General features: G+C 48.5%; 1 protein-coding gene across 8 annotated transcripts in view; it reads right to left on the reverse strand.

Annotated features, from left to right (window-relative positions):
- ABCC8 (ATP binding cassette subfamily C member 8) overlaps positions 1–19,803 on the reverse strand; it is a gene marked incomplete at both ends in the record, with an annotated part of 80,109 nt that extends 60,306 nt beyond the window's left edge. For 6 of the 8 annotated variants that reach the window (XM_080719825.1, XM_080719824.1, XM_080719823.1 and 3 more), the window contains 6 exons: positions 5,062–5,250; positions 6,339–6,581; positions 7,738–7,904; positions 13,126–13,247; positions 18,267–18,408; positions 19,656–19,803. In XM_080719825.1, coding sequence (XP_080575951.1) covers positions 5,062–5,250; positions 6,339–6,581; positions 7,738–7,904; positions 13,126–13,247; positions 18,267–18,408; positions 19,656–19,803 — 1,011 coding nt within the window. The remainder of the gene's footprint in view (positions 1–5,061; positions 5,251–6,338; positions 6,582–7,737; positions 7,905–13,125; positions 13,248–18,266; positions 18,409–19,655) is intronic. The other 2 variants (XM_080719827.1, XM_080719826.1) reach the window with 1 other exon arrangement.
- Positions 19,804–26,436: the final 6,633 nt, after the last annotated feature.

Genomic DNA, 26,436 nt, shown 5'->3' on the forward strand with positions numbered 1-26,436 from the left:
TATTTTGTCAGGTGTCATAAGGAGAGTTGTCCATCTAGGAAAAACTGGGTGAAAAAAATAAGAACTAATGTTTGAGCCAGGCGTGGTGGCACATGCCTACAAATCCCAGTACTTGGGAAGCTGAGACAGGAGGATCGCAGATTCAAGGCCAGCCTCAGCAACTTAGTGAGATCCCCAGCAACTTAGACCCTGTTTTTAAAATAAAATAAAATAAAATAAAATAGGACTGGGGACATAGCTCAGAGGTAGAATGCCCTTGGGTCCAACCCCCAGTATCTTCCCCCCAATCTATCTTTGACAACCCAAAGACCAACGCACCCACCAATACGTCCATGATTACCTGACACAGTGCTTAAGAGCCTGGGCTTGGAGGCTAGCCACATCTGAGCCGAATTCCGACTCATCATACATTAGCCATGTGTCCTTAGATAAGTTCCTCACTTCTCTGAGCTACTTCCTCACTTGTGAAATGAAGCTATCAAGGGTTTCTACTTCACAGAGTGCGTTGTGAGGATTCCATGTGACTGTGAATGTAAAAACCACTTTGAAGTGTCAGAACTCAATATATGGTCACTTCCACTTTCTCCACTGCAGAATCATTTCCCAAGTGTCTGCCAGGTGTCAGGCAGTGAGCTGGGTGCTGGGCACACAGGCTGGACAATGTGGTTCCTGTCTGAACTCTTGGTGACTCAGCTGGAGAGAGATAAGGGATGCTTCGACGAAGCGCAGGATGTTTTGGGAGTGAGAGGAAAGGCATCTAGTTCAAGCAGGGGAGGGCTTCCTGGAGGAGATGACATTGAGCCCAGTCCCGGGTCGCTGAGAAAGAGTCAGTGAACAGAAGGCAGACACTGCAGACCAGAGCAGGACATGGACACTGTCACAAAGAGGCCAACTTACACCCCAAAGGCAAAGAAACACCAACACATATAAGTCCACTATGTCAGCCATAGAGATAGCCACAAATACAGCCACCCAAACAAAGATGGCACCCCCCCCCCACACACACACACACATACAAAGAGAGAAAAAGCTACCCCAAGAGACACAGGGACAAGCAAGAACCCACATATAAAACCATTAGCTGTTCCCAGGACAATTTGTTCAGGAACACACGTGTACACATGCACTCACAAAGGGGCACATTTGCCTGCTCTGGCCCTCAGATCCCACTCAGACTGTTCCTTCTTCCTCTGGCTCAGCTGACAGCCCGGAGCAATGCTGGCAGCTTTCAGACGCCAGCAGTTCTCCCGTGAATCCAATTCCGTCGCCCTCCAGCCAGATCAGCGGCATCCACCGCAAGGTGACAGATTGGCAGTGGGGGCTGGGTGAGAGGGGGATGGAATGAACTGGATCTAGCGGGCGGGCTGGCGGAGCCCAGCCTGGGTCCTCACTGCCTGGGGGGAAGAGAGGGGGGCCGGAGCATCAGAAAGGGGCAGGTCATAGACAATTCCAGTAACTAAAGAAGTCAGAGACGTTCATCTGTGCGAGTGCCAAGGGCGAAGTGTTTCTTGCCAACTGTGAGTGTCCTGGAAAGGAAGAGAGGGCGGGCAGGTGCTGACAGGGAGTAAACAATGGGTCTTGGCTGTGCAGACTGCAGCAGGATGGATTGGGGTTGGGCTTCCTCACCCAGTCGGTGCTGAACACTGCAGCACGGCCAGGGAGCATCCTCCTTCAGAGGTTCCTAAAGGCCAGAATAGCACCTGGCTCTCTGGGGCAGAGCTGCTGGGAGGCAGAAAGATGAACCAGATGACCTCAGCAAATGACCCCTTTCCCCCATTTTCTGGGCTCAGAAGCCCAAATGGGAACGAATCCATATCCTAAGCAACCACATGACTGAGAGCTCTCTGTTGCGGATGCTGGAGATTATATTTACTTTCAACTCTTGTTTCTATGTCGGAAATTTGCTGATTGTATTTGAGCTGCAGGGAACAAATATTAAATCTGATAAGGCCTTCTGCCATTGAGGTAGGACCATCTGTCCCAGGGATTTGTGTGTTGATAAGGACCTGGGGTAAGAGCATTCCAATGAGAGGGTAATAAATCCCAGGGTCTGCGTATAAATAAAGAGAAAAAGATGGTGAAGGTGTTGCTCGAATCAACTAAAATTCTGTGCTGTTCTCTTCATGTCTGTGGCCTGCCTCAAAGCTATTCCTTAGAAGGATTCTCCAATGGGTCTTCAGAAGCACAGGAAGAAGGGGACAGTGTGGACCAGCTGATAAGGGCTCTGACCGGTGTTATTTCCTCCTAATATTAACAACTGGCTTCATGTCACTGCAGGGTTGTCAGTGTAGAGGACTCCAGAGTCACTTCTAGTCAGACTAAAACGGAAAGTGACACTTCTGTGAACAAGAGGAGTAACTGCTTCCCTTCCTCTTTTAGGCCAAGGAAAAGGGTAGAGGTAGAAAAAGCCAGAAATGGCCTCAACAGCCATCAGTATGTAAGTAAGAAAAAGGTCCTCATATCCTTGATTGGAAAACTTTTCCCAACTGCTATTCATCTGTCAAAGCCCCATTCAACTCCCTCTCCTTCATGAAGCTGTCCATGGCCACTGACTGAGCTAGTCACCCCCTCTTCCCACAGTTTCCTAGATATGCTTCCTCATAGTCATATGTAACACACAGCCTAAAAATATCTCATTTAGATTTCTCTCTCCCTCATTGGATTTTACAATCCTTGGAGCCCAAAACAGTGGTGGTCTGATGATAATAGTCAATTTAGTATCATAAATGCTCAGACTATAGAGTGAAAAAGACTTGGATTCAAATCTTGAGTCTGTTGCTAACTAGCTGAACGTCCCTGGGGAAAATCCCTTAACCTCCCTGCACCCCAAGTTTCTTATCTGTACGGTGAGTGTAAGGATACCTATCTCTTGGATTGTATGGCATGGGAATTACATCTCCACACATCTGTTATGAAAATATTGAGCACAATGAGATGACACAGGAGTAACTCCTGCTCAGATCCGGGTATGTATCAGATGGTCACTAACAAGCTGTCATTGTTGTTAACACTCCTCGTCATAATTCATATTGTCACAGCCCCACCCAGGCCTGGCACATAGTAGGTTCAATAAACACTTGCTTAATAAATCAGACAAACAGACTTGGCATATCTAATACTTCTGACCAAAAGTGCTCAGCTAATTATATTTCCAGAAAAAATTAATATGAACCTCCTAAGGATTAACTGTTACCTGCGAGTTTTAGCGGTGAGATGAATTAACATTACACGATGAGTGTCATGTATTATGAAGAGCTAGGTTAACTACTTATTGCCTCCATCGTTTTTGGACTGTCTGTGGTTAAAATGTTATAATGACATCCTCACTGGGAAAATAAAACTCTCAATCTTTTTTTTTTTTTTTTTTTTTTTGCGGGTCTGGGGATGGAACCCAGAGGCATTTGAGCTCTGAGCTACAACCCCTGCCCAATTTTTTTTATTCTTATTTTGAAACAGGGTCTCACTGAGTTGCGGAGGGCCTCACTAAGTAGTTGAGGCTGTCTGCGAACCGCGATCCTCCGGTCTCAGCCTCCCAAATGCTGGGATTACAAGCGTGCGCCACCACGCTCAGCTCTGAATCTTATTAAAGGTGAAATGTTTCCTATTTGTGGCCATTGGAACCTGAACAGCTGCAAAGGATAAAGTACCCCTCAGCCCCCAAAGTGGCTGCTATTGCCCCAACAGAGAAAAGAACCCCAGAAAAGGTTTTCTCTCTCTTGTTCAAAACACTTCAGTATGTAGCATCTTTTGGAGATGAAAAGAACATTCGGACATTGTTTCATGTAGTGGGTTTCAAGTATGTTTAAGCCATGGAACCCCCTTTTTAAAAAAAAAAAAAGAAAGAAATTTAAGCCGGGCGTGATGGCACACGCTTGTAATCCCCGCACTTGAGAGGCAGAGACAGGAGGATCGCACAGGTTCGAAGACCTGTAAGAGACCCTATTTCCAAATAAAAATATATAAAAAAAAATAGGTCTGGGAGTGTAGCCCGGAGGTAGAAGGGCTACCAGGAACCCCAGTACCACCACCAAAAAAAAAAAAAAAAAAAAAGAAATTTAATGAAAAAGTCCAAATCAGTAAAACTGAAGTAGCTTTGAATAAAATCTGAGCCGGGCATGGTGGCACACGCTTGTAATCCCAGCATTCGGGAGGCTGAGACCGGAGGATCGCGGTTCGAGGACAGCCTCAGCTACTTAGTGAGGCACTCCGTAATTTAGTGAGACTTAGTGAGACCCTGTTTCAAAAAATAAAGAATAAAAATAGGGCAAGAACTGTAGCTCGGAGGTCGAATGCCCCTGGGTTCCATCTCCAGACCCGCAAAAAAATAAAACATAAAATAAATAAATAAATAAAATCTGGAGTGAGGGGAGAAAAGGTATAACCACTGAGGCCCAACAGCAGCTCCAGGATGCCCTGCAGAACCTCAAGAACTAGAATGTGCAGAAGTTAAAAAGACAGAGCCCTGCGAACCTCTTTTGAGTTTATTATGAGAACGAAGAGTAAAAGTCAACACAGGTAACAGAAGCTCTCGACACAGCAAACACATGCACTTCCTGCAACTTTCTGAATGACTTTAAACAGGTGCAATTACCCAATGACGGATGGGTGAACAGAGCCAGGCCCCATGAAGCTCTCAGAACATGAACTTGCCTCTGGCATCTAGTCGACCAGATACTGAGCATCCTCTGGAAGGGATGTTGCTGAGGCCTTTGTGCACAGGTGAGGAGCCAACCCAGGGAAACTGAGGCTCATGCACAGTAGCCTCTTGTTTTTTATTTCTTAATTTTTTTTTTTGGTACTGGGGATGGAACAAAGGGCATTTTACCTCTGAGCTATACCCACAGCCCTATTTTTTTATTCTTTATTTTTGAAACAAGATCTCACTAAGTTGTAAAGGGCCTAAGTGGCTGAGGCTGGCCGCGAACTTGTGATCCTCCTGTCTCAGCTTCCCAGGTACTGGGATTACAAGTGTGTGCCTCTATGCCTGGCTGCCACAGTGGCTTCTTGCATCCGCATGCACACCATCTAGAGGATCCCTGCCCTGCCCTGGGGACAGCCTACCTTGGGCTGGAAGACGTGGTTCTCCTTCCCAAGGTGGTCCACGATCCCAAAGATGCAGAGCGGCCCGGCAAAGCCCAGCAGATCGGCCAAGATTCGGAAAGTGCTACTGAGGACCAGGCGTCTCCCGAAGGCATGGCAGAGCGCCCACCAGATGGCCCGGGCACCTTTCACACTCTGTGTGTCCTTCCGCTGCCCAGAGAGACCCAGGGCCAGGTCAGAATAGCTAGGAATCCTTCACAGCAGGGCCCAGCCTCCCAAGATGCCCCTGCCTGCTGCCAGGAAACCCAAATGGAAGTCTAATGGTCATGTCTTCTGCAAATGGGTGAGCTCCAGGAATAAACCACAGGGCCACCCAGTGTGTGGCTGGGTGTGTCCTATAAACATCAGTAAAGTCTAGGGAAACTGAGGCCAGAGGACTGAGCAGGGTCAGGGATGAGCACCGCATCATAACGAGGGCATGGCACCTGCCACATTCACTTATCACTACCTATCACTGTATCTGCTTTGGTGTCTCCCTGGGCTCTAAGGCAGAGGCAGTGACAGCCCTGGATGGGAAATCAGGACATTGGCTCTGCTGCCTTTCAGGTGTGGCCAGCTCTGGCATTTCATGGCTTTTCTCAGGGCTTTGGTTTCCTCCTCATCAATAGAGATCTCTGCCTGGTCAAACTTAAGAGTTGTAAAGATTAGGCCAATACTTTATCCTCAAAACTGGGAGAAAATTCTATGTGTGTGTGTGTGTGTGTGTGTGTGTGTGTGTGTGTGTGTTAGTGGGGATTGAACCCAGGGACATTCTACCTTTGAATTACATCCTCATTCCTATTTTTTACTTTGAAACAGGGTCTTGCTAAGTTGCTGACGGCCTTGCCAAATTGCTGAGGCTGGTTTTGAATGTGTGATCCTCCTGTCTCAGCCTTCCAAGTACCAAGATTACTAGAAAGCCCATCTTTAAGTCACTGAGCTCTGGAAAAAAGAGCAAGGGGCAGGGGGAGTACAACAGGGTCACTTTCCTTACCAGGGCTCTGTTTCCCCATCTAGAAAATGAGGAGTTTGGACAAGCTGACCTAAGCTGTAAGGGCCATTTCGAGTATGACTGTCCTATGAATCTGTAGTTCTGGACTTGTCCTTGATTCACTGTGTGACCTAGGGCGAACCTCTTCCCCTCACCAGGCCTCAGTTTTACCACCTGCCCCAAAGGGATTTGGCCTGATGCCTTCTGTGGTCCCTGTCTACTCCATTAAGCTGGGGTGCACGGAGTGGGTGGGTGGACCCGCACTGACCGCCTGTGCGTCAAAGGCCTCGCAGAGTCGTCTGTAGTTGGTGAGGGCCCTCATGGCGATGGGCAGCTTTCCGATGGCCCGCAGGTCAATGGGCTTCTTGTGGGCGGTCTTGATGAAGGCATTCATCCACCAGTAGGTGCCCTTGGACAGCAGGTTCACAAAGGGCTGCAGGAAGCGCACCCCCAGGTCTTGCAGGTCCTCGGGGGGCTTCACCTCCCTTGGTGTCTTGAAGAAGATGTACCTCTGTGGGCACAGGCGATGGTGCCTAGGTCAGTGCAGCTCCTCACCACACCCGCTCTGCCCAGCAATGGTCTGGACTGAGACATCCTTTTTTTTTTTTTTTTTTTTTTTTTTGGTGGTACTGGGGGTGGAACCCAGGGGCTTTCTACCTCTGGGCTATACTCCCAGACCTATTTTATATTTTATTTGGAAACAGGGTCTCACTAAGTTGCTGAGAGCCTCTCTAAGTAGCTGAGGCTGGCTTCGAACCTGTGAGATCCTCCTGTCTCAGCCTCCCAAAAGCGGGAATTACAAGCGTGCGCCGCCCGGCAGAGACATCCCAATTTGACCTCTAACAGACATGGCTGTTCTTTCCTCTCGGGCACTAATGACAGGGCTTCCTCACTCTGTAACTATTCACTGAGATTTATGTTACCCCCCCCCCAGCTGGGTTGGGCTGGATTTAATTTAATTGAGTGGAGGGAGAGCAAGGATCCCCCATAGACTGCCTTCTCCATAGACCCAAGGATACGGTCGTGTTTCACAGAGTTAGCTTCTAGTCCTTCCTCCTCCACTGACTAGTAGGGTGTTTGGGGACCAGCATCATCTACAGTGTTTCCCCATTTCTACAGGGGATGCGACTCGCAGCATGGGGATGCTGGGAGGGCGGACGAGGGTGTGAATCAAAGGGGCTTGTAGCCTTTAGATCACTAACTACAAGTAGAGGAGCCAGAGGAATGCAAATTCAAGTCAGGTGTCCTGGCCTGTAATTCCAGTACTTGAGAAGCTGAAACAGGAGGATTGCAGGTTTGAGGACAGTCTGGGCAACTTGGTGAGACCTTGTTTCAGAATAAAATTATAAAATAGGGCTGGTCCCCAGTACAAAAATAATAAATAAATAAATAAATAAATAAACAAATGAAGTAAGGTAGCTTTTCTTCCTCTGAGTTATCCCATCCTTCAATCTCGGCTAAGGACACCATCACCCCTGTTCCACAGGGACCCTGGAGTAGGAGGCGCTGGCCTCCTGTCACTTCTCTGCCGGCCCCTGGAGAGGTAGAGCATGCTGGCTTCTGGGTTTTGTCTGGGCTGCAGGATGAGGGCCAAGCCCAAGGGCAGGGCAGGGTGCAACCCCGTCCCCTTGCAGCCTGGGGCCCCAGGTCCCCAGGTGCTCGCTTACTCTCACTCTGATGACGTTGACCTCCACGAGCAGCAGCATCCCGTACAGCATCACCAGCAGCCCCGTGAGGCAGAAACGCAACTGGGAGAAGCCAATGGCGTGGTCATAGAACTTGACGAACTTGATGGTCTTGGTGATGAAGGCCAGGGTCCAGTAGATAAGCAGGGCTGCCGAGGAGAGAGGGACAGCACAGATGTACGCCCGTTCACGTGCAAGCACACTTGCATGCGTGAAAGAGTGTGGGAGAGGGTGGGAATGGTGCATCGTGGAGGCTGGGTGTGTGTGTTCACATTTCTGAGGAGGGGATGTGTATGTGTGTGAATGCTCCGGACCGTGTCCCTTTGCTGTGATGTATATACATTTTCACATTCATGACAGACATGATCTCATGAGTCAAATGGGTCAGACATAACTCCTTTAAGTAAATAACAATGAGAAGAATAGGGAAAAAAGTTCTTGAATCTAAGTTACAGGCAGTGTGCCAAGTATGCACTTTAAACAGATTACCTTATTTATTCCTCACGATAACCCTGTGAGGGAAGTTACTGCTGTCACCTTCAATGTATCAGACAAAGGAGAAGCTCAGAAAATTAGGTAACTGATACAAGGTCCCAAAGCCATCACGTGGCAGAGCCGGGCTAGCCTAACACCAGGGTCTGTGCATGCAAACTCCCTGCTATAATGAGCTCCCTGTGGAATTTCCAAGCTGGGGAGATCTGAAAGGTTTTTCAACCCTGCCTATTTATTTACAGATGAGGAAATTGAGGCTCAGACAGGAGGGTGACCTGTGCAAGCTTGCAATTAGCTCTTGATAGAGAGGGTGAGGGCCCAGGTCCCTGTCCTCACAGTTAAGATCCCCCCATAGATTGGTGATGCTCCTTAGAGAGAGGGGGAGACAGAAAAGGTGAGTTACAGTTGTGTGAGGCAGTGCAGCACAGGAATTAGAGGTGCCCCCTGGCCAGATACACCTGGGTTCCATCCTGCGACATAACGGCTGTGTGGCCTGGATAAGTTATATAAAACAGCTAGCCCTCAGTCCCTTCATCTAGTAAATAAGATACTAATAGTATGACTTCCATAGCTGTTGTGAGCAACACTTGGAAGGCTCAGCGCAGTGGGCCTGTCATACAGTGGGAGCTCTTTGAGCATCAGCTGGTGATATTTTTAATCTCTGGACTTCAGATTTGGGGCAAAGTAAACGTTAGAAGCTATCAGTAGATTCTGTCCCAAATACTCTCTCCTTTCCCCTAATCTAGCAATAAACCACTGTCAGCTTAGGACAAAAGCAAAACAAACAAACAAAAACCAAAGCAATAACTGGTTAAGTCATCCTGTGGAAGCTTAGGCACCCTTGCTCCCCCAGCCACAGACATTAGGACCAGCCCCAGGCCCCAGAGCTCCTCTGGAGTGGACCTATATAAAGAAGAGACTTGCACTCTACCCTCCATCCTAGGGACACTGGGCCATCTTTTGGAGACAAAAGCTGAGATCTGCCCAGCCTGGTTTTGGGCAGAGAAGCAAGCCAAGGTGTTGGGCCCATCACATGGCAGGGACGCGCCTGCCCGGAGGGGCTGAGGCCAAGATTTCGAGGTGAGAGCATTAGGCTAGCCAGCCAGAAGCTCTCAGGACTACAGTGATGCCCTCCCTCTTGGTCTAGTTTCATAGTTAAAAGAGATCCGCAGCTGGAGGCTATCCCCTGCCTCTATGATGGTACTATCCCAACAGATTATTTCTCAGGTGTCAGGACTTCTTTTCTGAGGGACACACACTGGGTCCGAGGCTTGCATGTATACCTCACATGGCCTGGCCTGGGTACTTAACATGTGTGATCTGATTTGATTTCCATAACAACCCTGTGATTTAGGCAGGGACTTATCATTCCTGCTCAGATGGGGAAACGGAGACTCAGAGAGGCTGAGTGTCTCACACAAGACCACGGTGGGGTTAGTGATGGACCTGGGACTAAGTCCAGGGTTATTTCCACATCCCGCCCTGCAGTGCTGAGCCCTCAGCCTGCTGCCGCACACAGCAGTGCTCATCAAATGTCCAGTGCTGGAGGGAAGAGGGAAAACAGGAAGGAAGAGGCGTGATTCAGGGCTGCTGGTGGCTCCAAGCTCTGAGGTCTCTTGATCATTTCTTCTGCCCCCTTCTTCTTTCTCAGCTCTATACTTCTTCTATTACCAAATTTTGTTTTACTTCTAGATGTCCTGAATCCACCCACTACTTTCCACCCCTCAGGAAAAGCCACATCCAGACCACCATCCTGTCTCCTCCAGATCATGTCAAGAACCTTTCTCAGTGGTTCCCCCTTACCCCCTCTTGTTCTCCTTCAAATGTGGCCATGTTTAAAATTCCCTAATGCACCTGTGTTCGCAGAAAACATGATTTTCAATAGTCAAAAAGTAAAAGCCACTCAAGAGAATGGATAAGAAGTACAGCATATCCATACAATGGAATATTATTCAGCCTTTGAAAGGAAGTTCTGACACATATTGCACTACAGATGGATCTTGAGTATATTAATACTAAGTGAGATATACCAGTCACAAATGGATAATTAGTGTATGATTTCATTTAGATGAAGTACCTGGAGTAGCCAAATCTATAATGGAATGGCGGTTACTAGGGTGAGGCAGGAATTGGAAGTTATTATTTAATGAGTGCAGAATTTCAGTTTAGGAAGATGAAAAAGGTTTGGAGATGGATGGTAGTGATGGCAGTGAATCAACGTAAATGTGCTGATGACACAGAACTGTATGCTTAACCATGCTCAAAATAGTAAATTTTATGTGTATAGGGTGTCTCTGTCCTCTCCTCTCCCCTCTCCCTCTCTCACCTAAACTACTCTCAATGGGCTGCCTTTGCTCTTGGGATAAAAACCCACGTCTGAGTGCAGGCTCCACCTGCAGCTCCAGCCTCCAAAGCTACTCTTTTCCTTGCAGATTTCTTAGTGAGCTTTGTCCCACCCCAGGGCCTCTGCCAGAAGCACTCTTCTCCCCACTTCCCCTCTCCCTATCTAGCTCTCAGTTCAAACACATCTTTCTTGTGTTTCTTCCACCTCATCTGGAGTCTTGGGATCATGGTTCAGTAAAAGGAACAATAAAAGTCTCATTGTTCCCCTTCTGTGGGACTCCAGACCTACAACCAGACATCGATTCCTTAGACCACTGGCTGTCTCCCCAAAACCCGCTGTCCCCTTTCCCCATGGGTGCATCCCCTCTATTATTCCGTGTCCTAGAATTTCTGATTTTTTTGATCTTCTTTTCAGGGGAAGCCAAATACCAGCAAGAGAAATGGAGGGAGAAAGTTCTTGTTCCTTGGAAAAGAGGAATTGGAAATTCCTTGGAATTTACCACTTCCTTCAGGAGTGGTAATTTGTGCTTTGAACGGAGGACAATGTGTGCTTTCTGGAAAATGAGAAAATGACTCAGTAGATGCCGAGGAGTGCCTAGGGGGCACCAGTCAGCCAGGCCCTGGTGGTTAATGAGGGGCTCTCTGGAGATGAGGGTCTGCTTTGCAAACAGAGGCAGGGAGGTTCCCTGATAATTAACACCTTTCCTCTTAACCTGCTGCCACCAGTCCCACCACAGTCACATGGGGGTCCTGGGGTTGGGAGTCACCCGGATGATTCTGATGGAGCTTAGAACCCACCTTACACAGGGAGGTGGCTCTGTGACTAGCTCAGGAAACATCCTCTGCCTCTTGATGACCCTGACCCTAACTTAGCTCAGAATGTTCTAGACTTTTATTTCAATTAAATGCTGCAACTCCTAAAAATCATAGTCTGACTTAATGATACCTAGTCTAGCCACCAGTTATCAGTCCCAGTCTTTGACCTGCAGGCTGAGACCACTGAAGCAGACCTTGGGCTTTAGACTTTTGGCCCAAAGGACACTGTCTCAAGACCCTTAGACATGCAGTTTTGGAAACAGTTTGGGAAATGTGTGGATGGCAGACAACCAGCTGTGCCCTTGGCTAGCTGGGTAGCCTCGTTCAAATCACTTAACCTCTGAGACTCAGCTATTTATTTATTTATTTATTTATTTATTTATTTATTTATTTATTTTTGGTAGTACTGGGGTTCCTGGAAGCCCTTCTACCTCCGGGCTACACTCCCAGACCTATTTTTACATTTTTATTTGGAAACAGGGTCTCTTAAGCCAGCGCAGCTGGCTTTGAACCTGCGCGATCCTCCTGTCTCTGCTTCCCAAGTGCGGGGATTACAAGCGTGCGCCACCATGCCTGGCCTGAGCCTCAGCTTTCTGACGGGATCTACCCCAACAAGTTGCAAAGATCAAAAGAGTTAACATACATAAAGTGCTTAGGACAGAACCGGGTGTATAGTAAGTGCTAAATGTACATTTGTGGGTCTTCAACCCTTTCTGATTTTATTTATTTATTTACTTATTTATTACAGTACGAGGGTTAGAACCCATGGGCATTCTACCTCTAAGCGACATCCTGGCCCTATTTTTTTTATTCTTTATTTTATATCTGCATGTGTAACATGAGGATGGTAACTTCACCAACAGGATGGTTTTAAGAATTAAGAGGGATAAGGCAACTGAGGAGCATCAGGAGCACAGCGCAGAGCCCAGCCCAGGCGCACATCTGATATGGGTCGGCAGCCACTGTAGTGTCAGAAGCTGCAAGTGATGCTCTTCCTGAGTCCAAATGTTGGCAAACCCAGGCTCTGCTTCTTAAGCCTTTCTCTCCTCTCTCCAGGCTCCAGCATTAGATGGCATCCATACACTGCTGACTGCAGAATGTGTATCTGCTGCCCTGACCTCCCCCTGAATGCCCAACTCGTCCATCTAACTGCCCACTTGACACTGGAGTTGGCGGTCTCAGTGACATCTCAAACTTGATACGCCCCAAACACAAGGTTGGATCCCCACCTAACTCCCAATTCTTACTCCTACGCCATATCAGTTATTAGCCCCACTAAGCGCTCAGGCCCAAAGCCTGGGAGTATCCCTGCTTCTCTCCTGGCCCCTGACTTTACCTCCTAGCACTCTGCCTGCTGCTCACCTCTTTGCCAAGCTCATTCTTATCAGAAGGCCTTTGCACTTGCTGCTCCCCTGCACAGAACACTCTTTCCCCAAATGTGGGCAGGTTTACTCAGCAGAGTCCTCCCCCCACCATGCACTGCAGACAGCAACACCATTGTTCTCTACCCTTCCCCAGCGCGATTTTCTGCACAGCATCGCTACCACCTATTTGTTCAACTCTGGTCTCCCCCACTGGACAGTAAGCTCCATGAAGGCAGAGATCTTTTCCTCATTTCTGAATCTCTAGCACCTACAACAGTGTCTGACACACAGTAAGTCCTCGGTAAACACACCAGAAGGAACCCACAAGGCACCTCTGCCCTCCTCCCCTTCCTACCAATCAACAGCTTGGGGAAATTGGAGGTCTCGATGTTATGATAGTAGACCACGGAGGTGACAGCAGCCATGAACGCCATCCCAGCTGGCATGTACAGGTGGAGATGTCGGGATTCAGTCACCCTGAGATGGAGGGAAGAGAGAGAGAAAAAAAGGATGTGGATAGAGTGCCCCAACAGAGTAACCCAGCCCTTATGCTTATTGCTGAGCACACAGTAGGGCCTCAGATCTTAATCACAGCTCCAGTTCACATAGTGATAGCTCCGCCCAGCCCCTACCCTGAGCAAGCCCTTGGTTAAGGGGCCCAGGAGTCTGGACAGGATGCTGAAGGGCTAGGTGTGGAGGTTTGGAATTCATGGCCTTCTCTTCCTGGATGCTCGCTTGCAGAACCCGGCACTGGGACATCAGCTTTGGCTGTGGCAGCAGCCAAGCCTGGAGCCGCTTCCCTGGGAGTGAACACGGCTGGGCCCCTGCCCCTGGGGTCCTCTGGGCAGTGCAGCTCACTTAGTGACCGCCCCACTTCACATGAATGGTCAGCACTGGTGGTGTAAACAACACTGATAAGAGTCAATATTTATCTTGTGCACTGACCCAGTCCCAGCACTCGATATCCATTAACTTGTCTAATCTTCATAAAACCCCTTGAAGTGGGCACTCTTAGTCTCTCCATTTCATAGTTGAGGAACCTGAGGCTTAGAGAGGCCAAGTCTCTTGTTCATAGACACTGCTTCTCTCACCTCCCTTGGGCTGGGGGCTGGGCAGTCACTACTGACTCAAGGCCTCCCACTTCAACTCACAGAGACATTTGTGCAGGGTGCATTGGCCCTGGACACCCCCATAGGAGCCAGAGCCTTGTCCCAGACCTCAGTCTCCCTCACAACTGGTGAGGACAGTCACTTTAGTTGCTCTGATCACACCCTTTCACGGCTCCCTTCCTCAGTTAGTAAAACCTGTATGGCTCCACCTGGCACTAGAGGCCTAGGTGACAAGGCCTCCTGCTGCATCTCCAGACTCCTCTTTCTGCACCAGGTGTGGTGGGAACCTCTTCGTTCCCACAGGGCCTGTGTCCAGCTCCTGCTGAGTGCTGCCCTTGCTTGTGCTGCTCCTTCGCTCCAGTGTGCCAAGCCGAGGGTCTCTGCCCTTGAGAAGATAACAGCCGGGAGGGCTTGCCATGCCCACGGCTACTAGACAGTCTGGAGAAGGGATACTGCAGAGGGACAGAAGGCTGAGGGAGTGCAAAGGAGTGGTGGGTCACTAGGGAAAACTTCACAGAGGAGATGGCACCAAGCTGGACTTTGAAGAATGAGTAGGAGTTGAACAGACACGGAGGAGGGACATGTGGAGAAGAGGATCATGTTGGTACTAAGGTGCAGGCAGAGAGTGCGGGCTGCTCACCAAACAGCATCCTTTCCTCATTCCTTGCAAAAAGAACCACAGTTTGCTCCAATAGCAATGTATTTATCCCTGGGAAATGAATGGTGATTGGTTTAAAGAGCCAAGAAATTCAATACTTCTTTGCCAGTGATTGGTCTAAAGGTGGTCCTATAACCCAACTCTGGCCAATGAGGTGTAAAGGAAAGCCCACAGGGGATGCTCTCTCCTGTAGGGAAGAGCACACCAGGAGCAGGCCCTCTTGGCTCTCATCCTTCCTTTCTTTATTGATAGCTGGAATGGGGCAGTCACTTTTCCATCACGGGGAAGATGTGGCTGACTTGCAGAAAGTGGTTTAGAAAGAGACTGGGAAGACATCACTGAGCCACCAAACCTACCAGAAAAGGCAACTGCTAGATTTTGTGTTAAATAAAATTATACATCTTAACTATACATCATATATATATATATATATTATATATAAAATTATATATATCTTATATTATTATTATTATTATTATTATTATTATTATTATTTATTTTTTGGTGGTACTGGGGTTCCTGGAAGCCCTTCTACCTCCGGGATACACTCCCACGGGCTACACTCCCAGACCTATTTTATATTTTTTATTTGGAAACAGGGTCTCTTAAGCCAGCGCGGCTGGCTCCGAACCAGCGCGATCCTCCTGTCTCCACCTCCCAAGTGCGGGGATTATAAGCGTGCGCCACCACGCCCGGCTTATATCTTATATATTAAAATTATACATCTTAACGATACTCGTGTGTGTGTGTGTGTGTGTGTGTGTGTGTGTGTGTGTGTGTGTTGTGCTGGAGATTGAGCCCAGGGGCATTCTACCTCTGAGCTACAGACCACAGCCCTATTTTTTATTTTAAAATAAATATGTCACTAAGTTGCAGTGGGCCTCACTAAGCAGCTAAGGCTGGCCATGAACCCCGATCCTCCTGTCTTAAGTACTGGGATTACAAGTGTGTGCCACCACGCCCAGCTAATGATATTCTTTAAGTTTTGATCTGTGGATATTCTGAGAAAAAATCCTTCAAATATAAAAGGTATCAAAGGGACAAGGACAGAAAGCATCAGTCAAGTGGGAACAGTCAATACTCTGTCCAGGGGCCTTCAAACTCTTGCCTCTGTATTACTCCAAAACATTTAGAAATCTCTGTACTCTCTCACACATTTTTAAGTTTACATCTAAAATGTTAAATTGTGTATTTGCAATAGGAAGTAAATGTGTTTAAAATTTTATAATATCAAATAAGTTGAGGATTCATCATAATTTAAATGAATATTTCATAGCATGACTTATTATAATAGACTTTAACTGATTTATTTATTTATAACTGTAGTACTGGGGATTGATCCCAGGGGCATTCTGTCTCTGAAGTACATCACCAGCCCTATTCATTATTATTATTATTAATTATTATTATTATTATTAGTAGTAGTAGTAGTATTACAGTACTGGGGATGGAACTCAGGGGCATTCTACTTCTGAGCTATACCCCCAGTCTTATTTTTTATTCTTTATTTTGAAACAAGATCTCATTAAGTTGCAGAGGGCCTCACTAAGTAGCTGAGGTGGGGTGCAAACCTGTGATCCTCCTGTCTCAGCCTCCCAAGTACTAGGATTATAAGCGTGCGCCTGGCCTATTTTATTATTATTATTTTATTTTATTTTAGTGGTACTGGGAATTGAACCCAGGAATATCCTATTTCTGAGCTACATCCCCAACTCTATTTTATTTTTTATTTTGAAATGGTCTCACTAAGTTTCTCAGACTGGCTGCCAACGTGTGATTCTCCTGTCTCAGCCTCCCAAGAAACTAGGATTATAGGCATGGGCCACCATGCCCAGATTTAATTTTTTTTTTTTAAACAGGGTTTTGCTAAGTTGCTTAAGGCCTCACTAAGTTGCTGAGGCTGGCCTTGCACCAGTGATGCTTCTTTCTTAGCCTCCCAAATACAGGGATTATAAGCATGTGCCACCATGCCCAGCTCTGAGCTGCTTTATTGAATGATATATACTAAGGGAAAATTTTTATATATAAAGTTATTTATTTACTTAATTATTTATTTTGCGGGCTTTGGGGATGAAACCCAGAGGCATTCGACCTCCAAGCTATATCCCCAGCCCTATTTCTTTATTTTGAAACCAGGTCTCACTGAGTTGCAGAGGGCCTCACTAAGTAGCTGAGGCTGTCCTTGAACAGCGATCCTCCGGACTCAGGCTCCCAAATGCTGGGATTACAAGTGTGCACCACTATGCCTGGCTAGGTAAAGTTCTACAGATAGAATGTGTCAATGGGGCGTGGTGGTGCATACTTCTAATCCCAGCATTTGTGAGGCTGAGACAAGAGGATCAAGGTTCATGGACAGCTTCAGCTACTACTTAGTAAGGCCCTTTGCAACTCAGTGAGACTCTGTTTCAAAATAAAGAATAATAAAAAAAAATAGAGCTGGGAGTGTGGCTTGAGGGTCTGAGGTTTAGCCCCTCCTGCTGGAATTAGACTCTGCTGAGACCTGACTCCTGAGAGCCATGCTTGGTCTGCCGCCTCCCACCAGGCAGCCAGGGATCCTTGTAGACTCTTCCATTCTGGCTTACTGAGATGGCTGCTCCGTTTCCTCTTCTGTCTCACACTGCTGGCATAGCCATTTCCGGCTGCAGTTATCTTTCACCTAGACTGCTGCAATCACCTGCCAAGGCTGTTTCTACCTCTGGTCTCTCCCTGCCTCCAGCCTACCCTGGACCGCTCTCAGGCACTCACCTACAAACAAGGTGCCAATGACATCTCTCTCCTGCTCCAAACTGCTGGTCAAATCCACCTCCAACATGCAGTCTAGGTTTTAAAGCCTTTGTGAGATGCCCAGTCCTGCCTATTTCCAAGCCTCAGCCTTCATGGTTCCCTTCTGCATGTGTTTAATGGCTCAGCCCTGCTGCCTTTCCTCCACCCCTACCTGCTCCTCCCTCATCCCACCTGCTGCTAGTCTCACTCCCAAAGACCTCCTCTGCCTGCCAGAACCCTAGTCATCCTCCCAGGCTCTGCTCCAAAGCCCCCTCAACCACGGAGTTCCCCAACACTGCCTTCCTCTCTCCTTCCAGAGTATTTACCTGCACATGGTTCCATTTATTCTTCTAAGGACTAGATACATGTTAATCCACTTTCATATGCCTGGCACTATGAATAAAAGACAAAGAAGACCTAGATTCTAACGCTGAGGTCTCTCTGACTCAGGAGACAGTTTTGCAAATAGGTTTGTACATTAACATGCAGTATGATCTGTGCAGTAGCAAAGCGTGAGACCGCCCAGGGAAAGGTAGGCGTGGGGAGAAGGCGAGAGGTAAGTGGGGCTGGACTCGGCAAGTCTGGATGCCCAGGGATGCATCTTGTGAACAACTGAGAGCCAGGAAAGGTCTTAGCAAGAGCGAGTGGCATGCTAACTCCCCCAAGAGAATGACCCCAGTTTGTGGAAGAGCTCTAGTATCTTCCCCAGGCGTTAGGCCTTCTAATAGGCTGTAGCATCATTTCACCAGGTCTTGGCCTGCAGGTCGGTACATCCTCTGCTCTCCAGGATTAAGGGCAGGGCCTGGGATGCTTGTGTGTCTCATGCCTGGCGCAGAGATGCTAGGACACTTATGCTGGATTAAGAGTTGCTGGATTTAACAGCAAATAGTACTGGCTTGTGGAAGGCAGGTAGGCTGGAGTCTCCCTGTCCTTTCCAGAAGCACCTGGGAGTCGTCAGTCACTCACCCGTCAGACAGGATGCCCTCTGCAATCTCACACACCAGTACGAAGAGTAGCATGAAGGTCAGAATCCAGCGGAGGTTGTGCCCTGGGAAATGGAGCCATGTGCTGTGGTGAATGTGCACCTTGGAGCTCTGACTGCCCCATCCTGCAGGGAGAGAGGGTGAAGGGAAGAAACCTGTCCCAGCTCCAGAAGAGTGCCTGGACCCCATCAGGGTGCCGGGGCACACTGGGGTGAGGAGAGTACATATTTGTACACCTGTGTATGAGGAGCTCCAGGGCTGGTACACGGGAACTACACATCCAACAAGAAGCCTGGGCACTGCAGGCCAGTCCCACACAGGTCCCATTTTATTTGCTGATCACTGGTATGACAGGTCAGCAGATACACAAACCATTTAGTAGGGAACAGACGTATAAATGCCATTTCTTTCTTATTGTTGGTACATATATGAGCACATAGTGCGTATTTCCCCCCCACTTCTAATTGTTTATCTTTGTTAATAACTAACAACTTGCATCTGCAGCAACTTTTTAATTTAATTTTGTGACCATCAGTTTTCCCCCTCCCCAAACCTGTGTATGAATGTTAAGACTTGTGATTGATCTTAATTAAGTGTACAGACACGTTTTGGACAGCCAGAGGACACCTGGTATGTGGACAGAGCTGACTGTTCTGGGAGATCCAAGGCCTTGGAGAGGGAGGTAGGAAGAGTGAGGAGGCCCACATCCAGTGCCCTTACAGCGGCTGCGCCCAACTTTGCAGACCGCTTTTAAGCATCTGCCAAGCACCACAGGGGGCCGCGGGGTCGCTGTGAGCCCGGAGTTGGAGCTGCTCAGCTCAGAGCAAGAGAAGTTGCACTCTGGGGACGTGAGCTGGGGTGGCCCATGATCGGGATCCAATTCCCTAGTTCCCCCTTCTCCTCGCCCAGGGCACCAGGAGCTCCGGGGCTGTCAAGGGCTACGGACCACTGCGGGTGCAGCCGGGGGAAGCGCTGGGGCTCGCGGGGCCTCCATCCCGGCCTCCCGGGGCACAGCCCAAGCTTCTGCCGGTGCCCAGCTGCAGCCGACTCAGAGCGTGCCTTGGGGGAGGGGTGACCCGGCTCCCCAGGCTGCGCCACTGAGGGTCCGGCCGAGCCCTCCGGACCTTCCCAGTGCGTGCCCAGACCTCCGCTTTGGCCTCCCTCCATCCCAACGCTGGTCTGGCAGAGGCAAAACTTGGGGAGCCCTTGGACCAGGAACGCCCGCTGGCTTTGGCGCGGGATCAGGGGCACCCGGGAGAGAGGAGGGAGCAGCGGGTGTAGAGTGAGGGGACCCCAGGAGGGAGGGGGCGGCGGCCGGGCGCCGGGGGCCTTGGGCGGGGCGGCGCCTCCTCCCTCCCCCTCCCGCGCTCACCGATGAAGAGGATGGGGAAGGTGATGAAGAGCAGGAAGACGTGCGGCACCACGTTGAGCGCGTCCACGAAGCAGCCGTTGTTGAGGACGCCCTGGTCCACCCGGTAGGCGGCCGAGTGGTTCTCGCTGCCGCAGAAGGCCAGGGGCATGGCGGCGCGGGCTGGGGCTCGGCTGCTCCGCGCGCCTCCCGCGCTCCGGCCTCTCCGCTCGGCGCCCGGCCCGCAGCCACCCCCGCCCCGCTCCGCCCTGGCTCCCCGCCCCCCAGCCCCGGCCCGCCGCACCTCCCGCCCCGCCCTCCAGCGGCGGCGCCCCCAGCCCAGAGGTGTATGGGGGGCGCCTGGCGAGTGCCCCGCTGCGCGCGTGCGCTGGGGAGAGAGGGCGGGCGGGGGCCAGGGGAGGACCCCGGGGTCCGCGAGGGCAGAAGTCCGTGGGGTCCGTAGAGTACACTGACCCGAGCGAGGCTCACGGGGATGTAGTGAGATCGCAGGGTCCCGGTAGGGGTAGAGTGGCTTTTCTCATACATCCCAACCTTGTGTGTAATGAGGAAAGCCAAGCCGTGGAGAATGTTAATTTAGGAGGGTACCTGGACATTTTTTAAAGTGGTGCAGGTGTGGGGTCTCAAGGTACTTTATAGTCTGTACAGATCTTTCTGGCCGGAATCCCTCAACACTCTAAGTACTTACCTACGCGGTTTTTTGTTTTTTTTTTTTTTTTTTTTTATTGAGAAAAACAGCCCAGGGAGGTTACAGAACTGATCCAAGGTCTCACTGGCAGGAAGCAGGGAAAGGTTGCTTGGACCCAGCTTCTCAGAGCCCCCATCCCCAGCTTCGCTTCTTTACTAATGCCTCAAATACACTGCAACCTCACAGTGACTGGCAGGCAGTGGGTAGAACCAGTTCCAGCCCCAGGCTGAAAAAGTGGGGGTGCCCGCCAGTAATCCTAGGACTTGGGAGGCTGAGACAGGAGGGTCACAGGATCTCAGCCAGCCTCAGCAAAATAGCCAGGCCCTGTTTAAAAATAAAAGAATAAAAAATGAAAAGGGCTGGGAGTGTAGCTTGGAGGTAGAATGCTCCTGGGTTCAATCCCCAGTACTGCTGCCTCCTCCAAAAAAGTGCTGGGCTGTAGCTGTACATGTATTATGTAATTGGCCAGAGGCTGTAGAGCAGAGACGAGGAACTGATTTTTTTTTTTTCTCTCTCCTTAAGATACTGGGGATCAAACCAACGGCCACCGAACAACATTCTCAGCCCAGGGACTGAAGTTCTTGACAGGTTCAAGAACATGGTGGAATTGTAAATACAGTGTGCCTTCCTACCTTTCTTCGAGAGATCCTCTTTGGACTAAGGCTCAAAAAGTTTAGATCGTATATAGAAAAAATAGAGAATGTGATTTTAAGGTAGATTTAAAAAAATAACTTTCTGAGCATAAAGTTCTCAGGAAGGGGCAGGGGGACATGGAGGGAAGACCCCTCCAGCCCATCCTCCTGAATGCTTCTCAGAGCCTCTGCTGAGGCTGCTCAGAGGACCCTGAGTATTTCCAGGGCTTTCGGGCAAGCCTGGGCTCTGCTCCAGACACTGGGACAGAGAGGGGAGGGGAATGCTGGGGCTCAGTGCCCCCAAGGGCTCAGATGGTCTCTGACTTGCAGGAATCTCTCTGAAGCAGAAAGATGTTCCTTGTAGCATTGGCTAAAATAGTGAAAACTTGGTGGCAGTAAGTGTCCAGCTCTAGGGAGGCACAGGGGTTAATTCACCTGAGGAAATGCAGCCACTGGAATAGCTGAATCCACATAGTCAAGTTGCAAGCTTATGAGATAATGTCAGGTGAAAAGCAGGAAAGGAAATTGTGTGCATCCTTTGATTTCAGCTATCATATTAAATATGCATGTCTGAATGCAAGCCTGCTGGGGAACCTCAGGCCTGGAAGTGGGTTAGGGTGGCACTCAGCATTGCTGTGGGTATTATTAGCATTCCCTTTCTTTAAAAAGAGATGGCTGAAGTGCAAAGAGATGAGATGACATGCCCATGGTCAGTCACCCAGCAAGATATTTTCTTTCAGGCTCCTTTTTTTGGTTCTAAGTTTTCCATACTTTCTGCAATGTTATTTATTTTTGTAGTTAACAATTTCAGTCTTCCACACTTTCAGCCATGCTGTGCTTCTTTTTAGTAGCACAGTCATGCATCACATAACTACATTTTAGTCAAGAAGGAGCTGCATTTATGACAGCAGTCCCTTAAGATTATATTGCCTAGTGATGTCACAGCCATCTTGGTTTGTATAAGCATGCACTGTGATGTTCACACAAGGATGGAATTGTCTAATGGTGTGTTTCTCAGATGGTGTCCCCATTGTTAAGCAATGTGTGACCATAATAATACATTTATTTTTAAAGAATAGTGATCCTGGTCCTGGATGCATGACTACTAGTTGCATGATTTTGGACAACTGCTATTCTGTGCTTCAGTGTCCTCATTTCTGTATGAAAAGATAATAACACAAGATCACAGAATATTAAAATGAGATCATGGGTGTGAATGGGCTTTGTAAGTGGAGGGGTAGTCCAACCTACTTTATTCTCTGGGTGACCACACATAACAGCCCCTAAAACAACAAGGGTTATTTAGTGGCCTCTTCCTAGTCATGCAGTACCTGGCACAACCTCTACATTTGGGGGTTACTGGATATTAAACTCAAGGGTACTCTACCCCAGCCCCCCTTTTAAATTTTGAAACAGGGTTTTCCTAAGTTGCTGAGGCTGGCAACTTGAACCTGGGATCCTCCTGTCTCAGCCTCCCAAGTACTGGGAACCCACACACTTCTTCTGGGTCATTTCAAATAAATGAAAGTCCAGTCTAGCCCAAGCTAGACCTGCATGTAAAGGACTATTAAGAAGGCATCATGTGGGCCTAAGAGAGGGGGTGATCTGGAGACCCAGGGATCTGGGTTTGCCATCTCAGCACAGACTTACTATAGACTGGATTACAGACTTACTCAGCACTGGGTGACTATAGACAAATTCCATCCCTCCCTGCACCTAGCTCTAGAGTGAGGATACCTGCCATCCTGTCCTCCACTTGGATGCAAGAGGTACTTTTGGAAAGTGCAGAAGCAGGTGCACAAGTATTCCTCTGCATCATGAGTTGTAATACCGGAATCAATCCACATGCTCACCAGTAGTAGCAAGCTGGTTTGAACAGACAGACAGGCAGACACACATGTGGTATTTATTGTCCATACTATGGGATACTATAGGGCAAGAAAAAAGAATGAAGTGGGATTATGCATGTGGGCATGGGAAGTGTCCAAGACATGGGTGCGGAGCAGCATGTACTGCATGGAATCATTTTTTATGGGTAACAGAACAACACGTGTCTCTGTGGGGAGGTGCTGGTCTCTGGGGCTTCTCCACTTCCAGTGATGTCCCCCTGCTTGTCTTGAAGGGGGCTGGAAGAAGTTTAGCCCCAGGGAGTTTACTCTGAGTAAGGGTACCCCTTCTTTGGAATTCTAGATTATCCTTCTAGTGAAATGAAAACTTGGGTTGGATTTAGGAACCTGGATTCATCCAGAGGTCACAGCCACTAGCGAGGGGCAGGGAAGGGGCTGGCAGAGAGCTTTGAAATTTCCTTCCAGTTCTGATGTTGTTCAGGTTTCAGTCCGCTGTCTCTGTCTGGCTCCCTGGGTGTGCCAACGGCCAGTGGTGACAATGGTGTGGGGTGATATTTCAAGAAATGAATTCTTTCATTAACTCCCATCAATAATGGGCTAGCTTAGAATGAAAATCACAGTATTATCCACTGAATGAAATACTGTGTAAGAAGTCCAGAGAAGAATGTAGGCCAATACCTGTGAACTTGGAAGGATGCCTCTTCCCCCACCTTTAGGCAGATGGCTGTGAAGCTATGTGCAGATACAAAGCTGGCGATTGGTACTTCAAAGATTGTGTCCATAGAAGGACTTAAAATTGATAAAACAGTGGCTGAAGGCCTAGTACAAGTGTCTCACCTGGAACCGAGGAAGCAGAAGTGATTTCTCTTTCCTTTTATCCTGTCCCATGTCAGGAGGAAGGGAAGAAGAGAGAAGTTCTTGAGGCCTGTGCCAGCCTCCCTGCCTGTGCAAGGAACAGCCACTCAGACAGGGCGGGCCAGTGTGGAGACTGTATCAGAAAAATCTATATGTGAGCTGTTTTGAAGAAAGATTCCCTTGACCCAGAGCAGGGCCACAGACTGACAGAGACAGGGGACCCCGAGCCACACACCAAAGGAGGGATGTGCAGAAATGAGATGGACCATTGCCAGTCTCTCAGCATCATATAACTGAAGAAGTGAAGAAAGAACTCTGAGGAACTCCAAGGCTAATGCTTTCCACCAGCCTGGTAGAATGGGGCTTGATATAGAAATAAAAGTTTTTGTTCTTGCCCACTTAAGTTTTGGCCCAATTTCACCCTTACTTCAGCAATTTAACACCAAAGTGCAAATCCCCCACACAACCTAGACCTGTGAGGCCACTTAAGGTCAAACGCAGCCTCTCGCTATATCCTCTAAATTCAGCTTCCTGTCCAGTCCAGTGCTGAGATCCTGTAAGGTGTGGTGGCTGATCCCCTGCCAACCCAAGACAGCAGAATCCTCATCAGCGTTCAGACAAAGAGAACGTTCCATCTGACAAAGCCTGGCCCCTGATAGGTGACTCTGGCAGGTCCACTACATCCTCAGGGGTCTGGCTTGGAGACCTGGCCAGAGCTGGAGCCAAGGGCAGGTGAGGTGGGGCATGCATAATTACCTGCTTCCCTATGCTCTACTCTGCTCCTCCTAGAGGAACCTCAGCTCTCATTCTCTGAGCAGAGCCTGCCTTGACCCAAACTCTGTGCCGGGGAAGTTCAGGTCCCAGATCCGCCCCAACCAGCTGTGTGACCTTGGGCATGGCAACCTTCCTGAGCCTCAGCTGTAGAATAGGAAGAATAATTTCTCCCCATGCACCATGTGTGAGAAATCATGGCATATGGTAGACACTGGATTCAAGCTTCCATACTTCAAGTAACTGAGGACTTCTTGCCCCAAATCCTAAGACTCTCACTAATTTTAAAACTGAACTGAATTCTTTTAATAGCAAGTCCTTTATTATGTTATCTTGTTTGGTCACTATCTTGCTTCAAGGCAGATGGTATGATTACCTTGACATAGGTGAGAATAAGGCAGAGAGGAAAACTCAGTAGCCCAAGATCACCTAGCAAAGTAGGAGGCAGAGTCAGGACTCCTAATAGAGCATCCTTCTGAGAAACGGGTGGGCTAGGCAGGGGTCGGTGGGGTAAGCCAGCAAGGCAAAAAGGAGACTGAGAGCTAGCATTTGTAGAAGCTTTAGTGTGGTGGGTGGGGGGCGAGGGGCTTGTCTGGAAGCAGTATGCAGAACAGGCCTCCTGTTCTTACTTATACCTGCTTAGTTGAGTGTGTGCCTGTATGTAACATATATAGCTGTCTTCCTTGTTGCAGTGGACTGAATGCTTATGTCCCCCCAAAGTCTAACTCCCAAGGTGATGTTATCAGGAGGTTGGGGTCTTTGGAGAATTACTAGGTCATGTGGTCTGTGCCCTCATTAACTGGATTAGTGTCTTTATAAAAGAGGCTCCAGAGAGCTCATTTTCCCCTTTGGCTATGTGTAGTTATAATGAGAAGATAGGAGAAAGCAGGTCCTTTACAGACACTGAATCTGCTGGCTTCTGGAACTGTGAGAAATCAGTTCCTATTGTTTATAAGTCATTCAATTTAAGGCATTTTTGTTATAGCAGCCACAATTGACGAAGACACTTGTGCACTGGAAAAAAACTTGCTGTATAATTGGCAGTAAGCATGGATGCTCCTGCAACTGTGCGCAATTCAGTGTGGGAGCAGGGAGGGAGGGAGTCCTCTCTTTCTGGTGTTGGGTCAAAGAAAGACCTCTTCACTCAAGGAGCAGACATCTGAGCCCAAGGTGGGATGGAGAGAGGGACAGAGTCAAGAAAACACTCAAAGCCACTGCCTAACATGGATCTATTCTAGTAAGGCATTGCTAAAGTGCTCCTTGTTGCCCATATAGAGCCAAAATCTATTTTTTTTTGTTAAAATGCATACATTAAAAATTCAAATTGATTAATACGTTCAATGTTTTTGGTAGCCAGTGTGTCTTTGGGAAGAAAGTTGTTTAATGATGTGGTGCTCTGGGACTCAGGCAGAGCACAGGGCCTGGAAAAATTTTGTTAGGAACAGGGACCATAGTGGCTTGGAGAAAAGCATCACCATTTCTGCTGGAGCAGCAGAAACTACATCAAATGACCCTGCTGTCCCAGAGACCAGCCCCTGGCAGGTTGAGTGGGCAGGGGGTATGGAGATGTTGCTTGCTTTCCTAATAGGGGGAAACATCCTGGCTCAGCAGTGGGAGCGGTAATCTGTAACAGGCAATCAGTAATCGACAATTATTAAGCAGTTGCTTAGTGCCAGCTGAGTTCCTCTATAACCCTGCAAAGTGAATATTATTGCGTTCTTAGGAATCTGAGGCCCTGAGAGGCTAAGGGATTTGCCCTAGCTCCCACAGCCAGTAAGATGTAGAACTTTGACTGGAACCACAGGTTAGCTGGATTTAGAACATGTGTGTTTCTGTATCAGTGGTTCTCAAATTATCCCTGGACCAGCAGCATTACCTGTGAATGTTGGTAGACCTATTACCTCTAACATCTGAGGGTCAAGTCAAAAAATCTGTCCACTGTGATAAGGTGATTCTGATGTGTGCAAAAGCTGTATCACACTGCCTCCTGGTAA

This window comes from Muscardinus avellanarius, assembly GCF_963383645.1.
Source record: "Muscardinus avellanarius genome assembly, chromosome: 1".
Lineage (NCBI taxonomy): Eukaryota > Metazoa > Chordata > Mammalia > Rodentia > Gliridae > Muscardinus > Muscardinus avellanarius.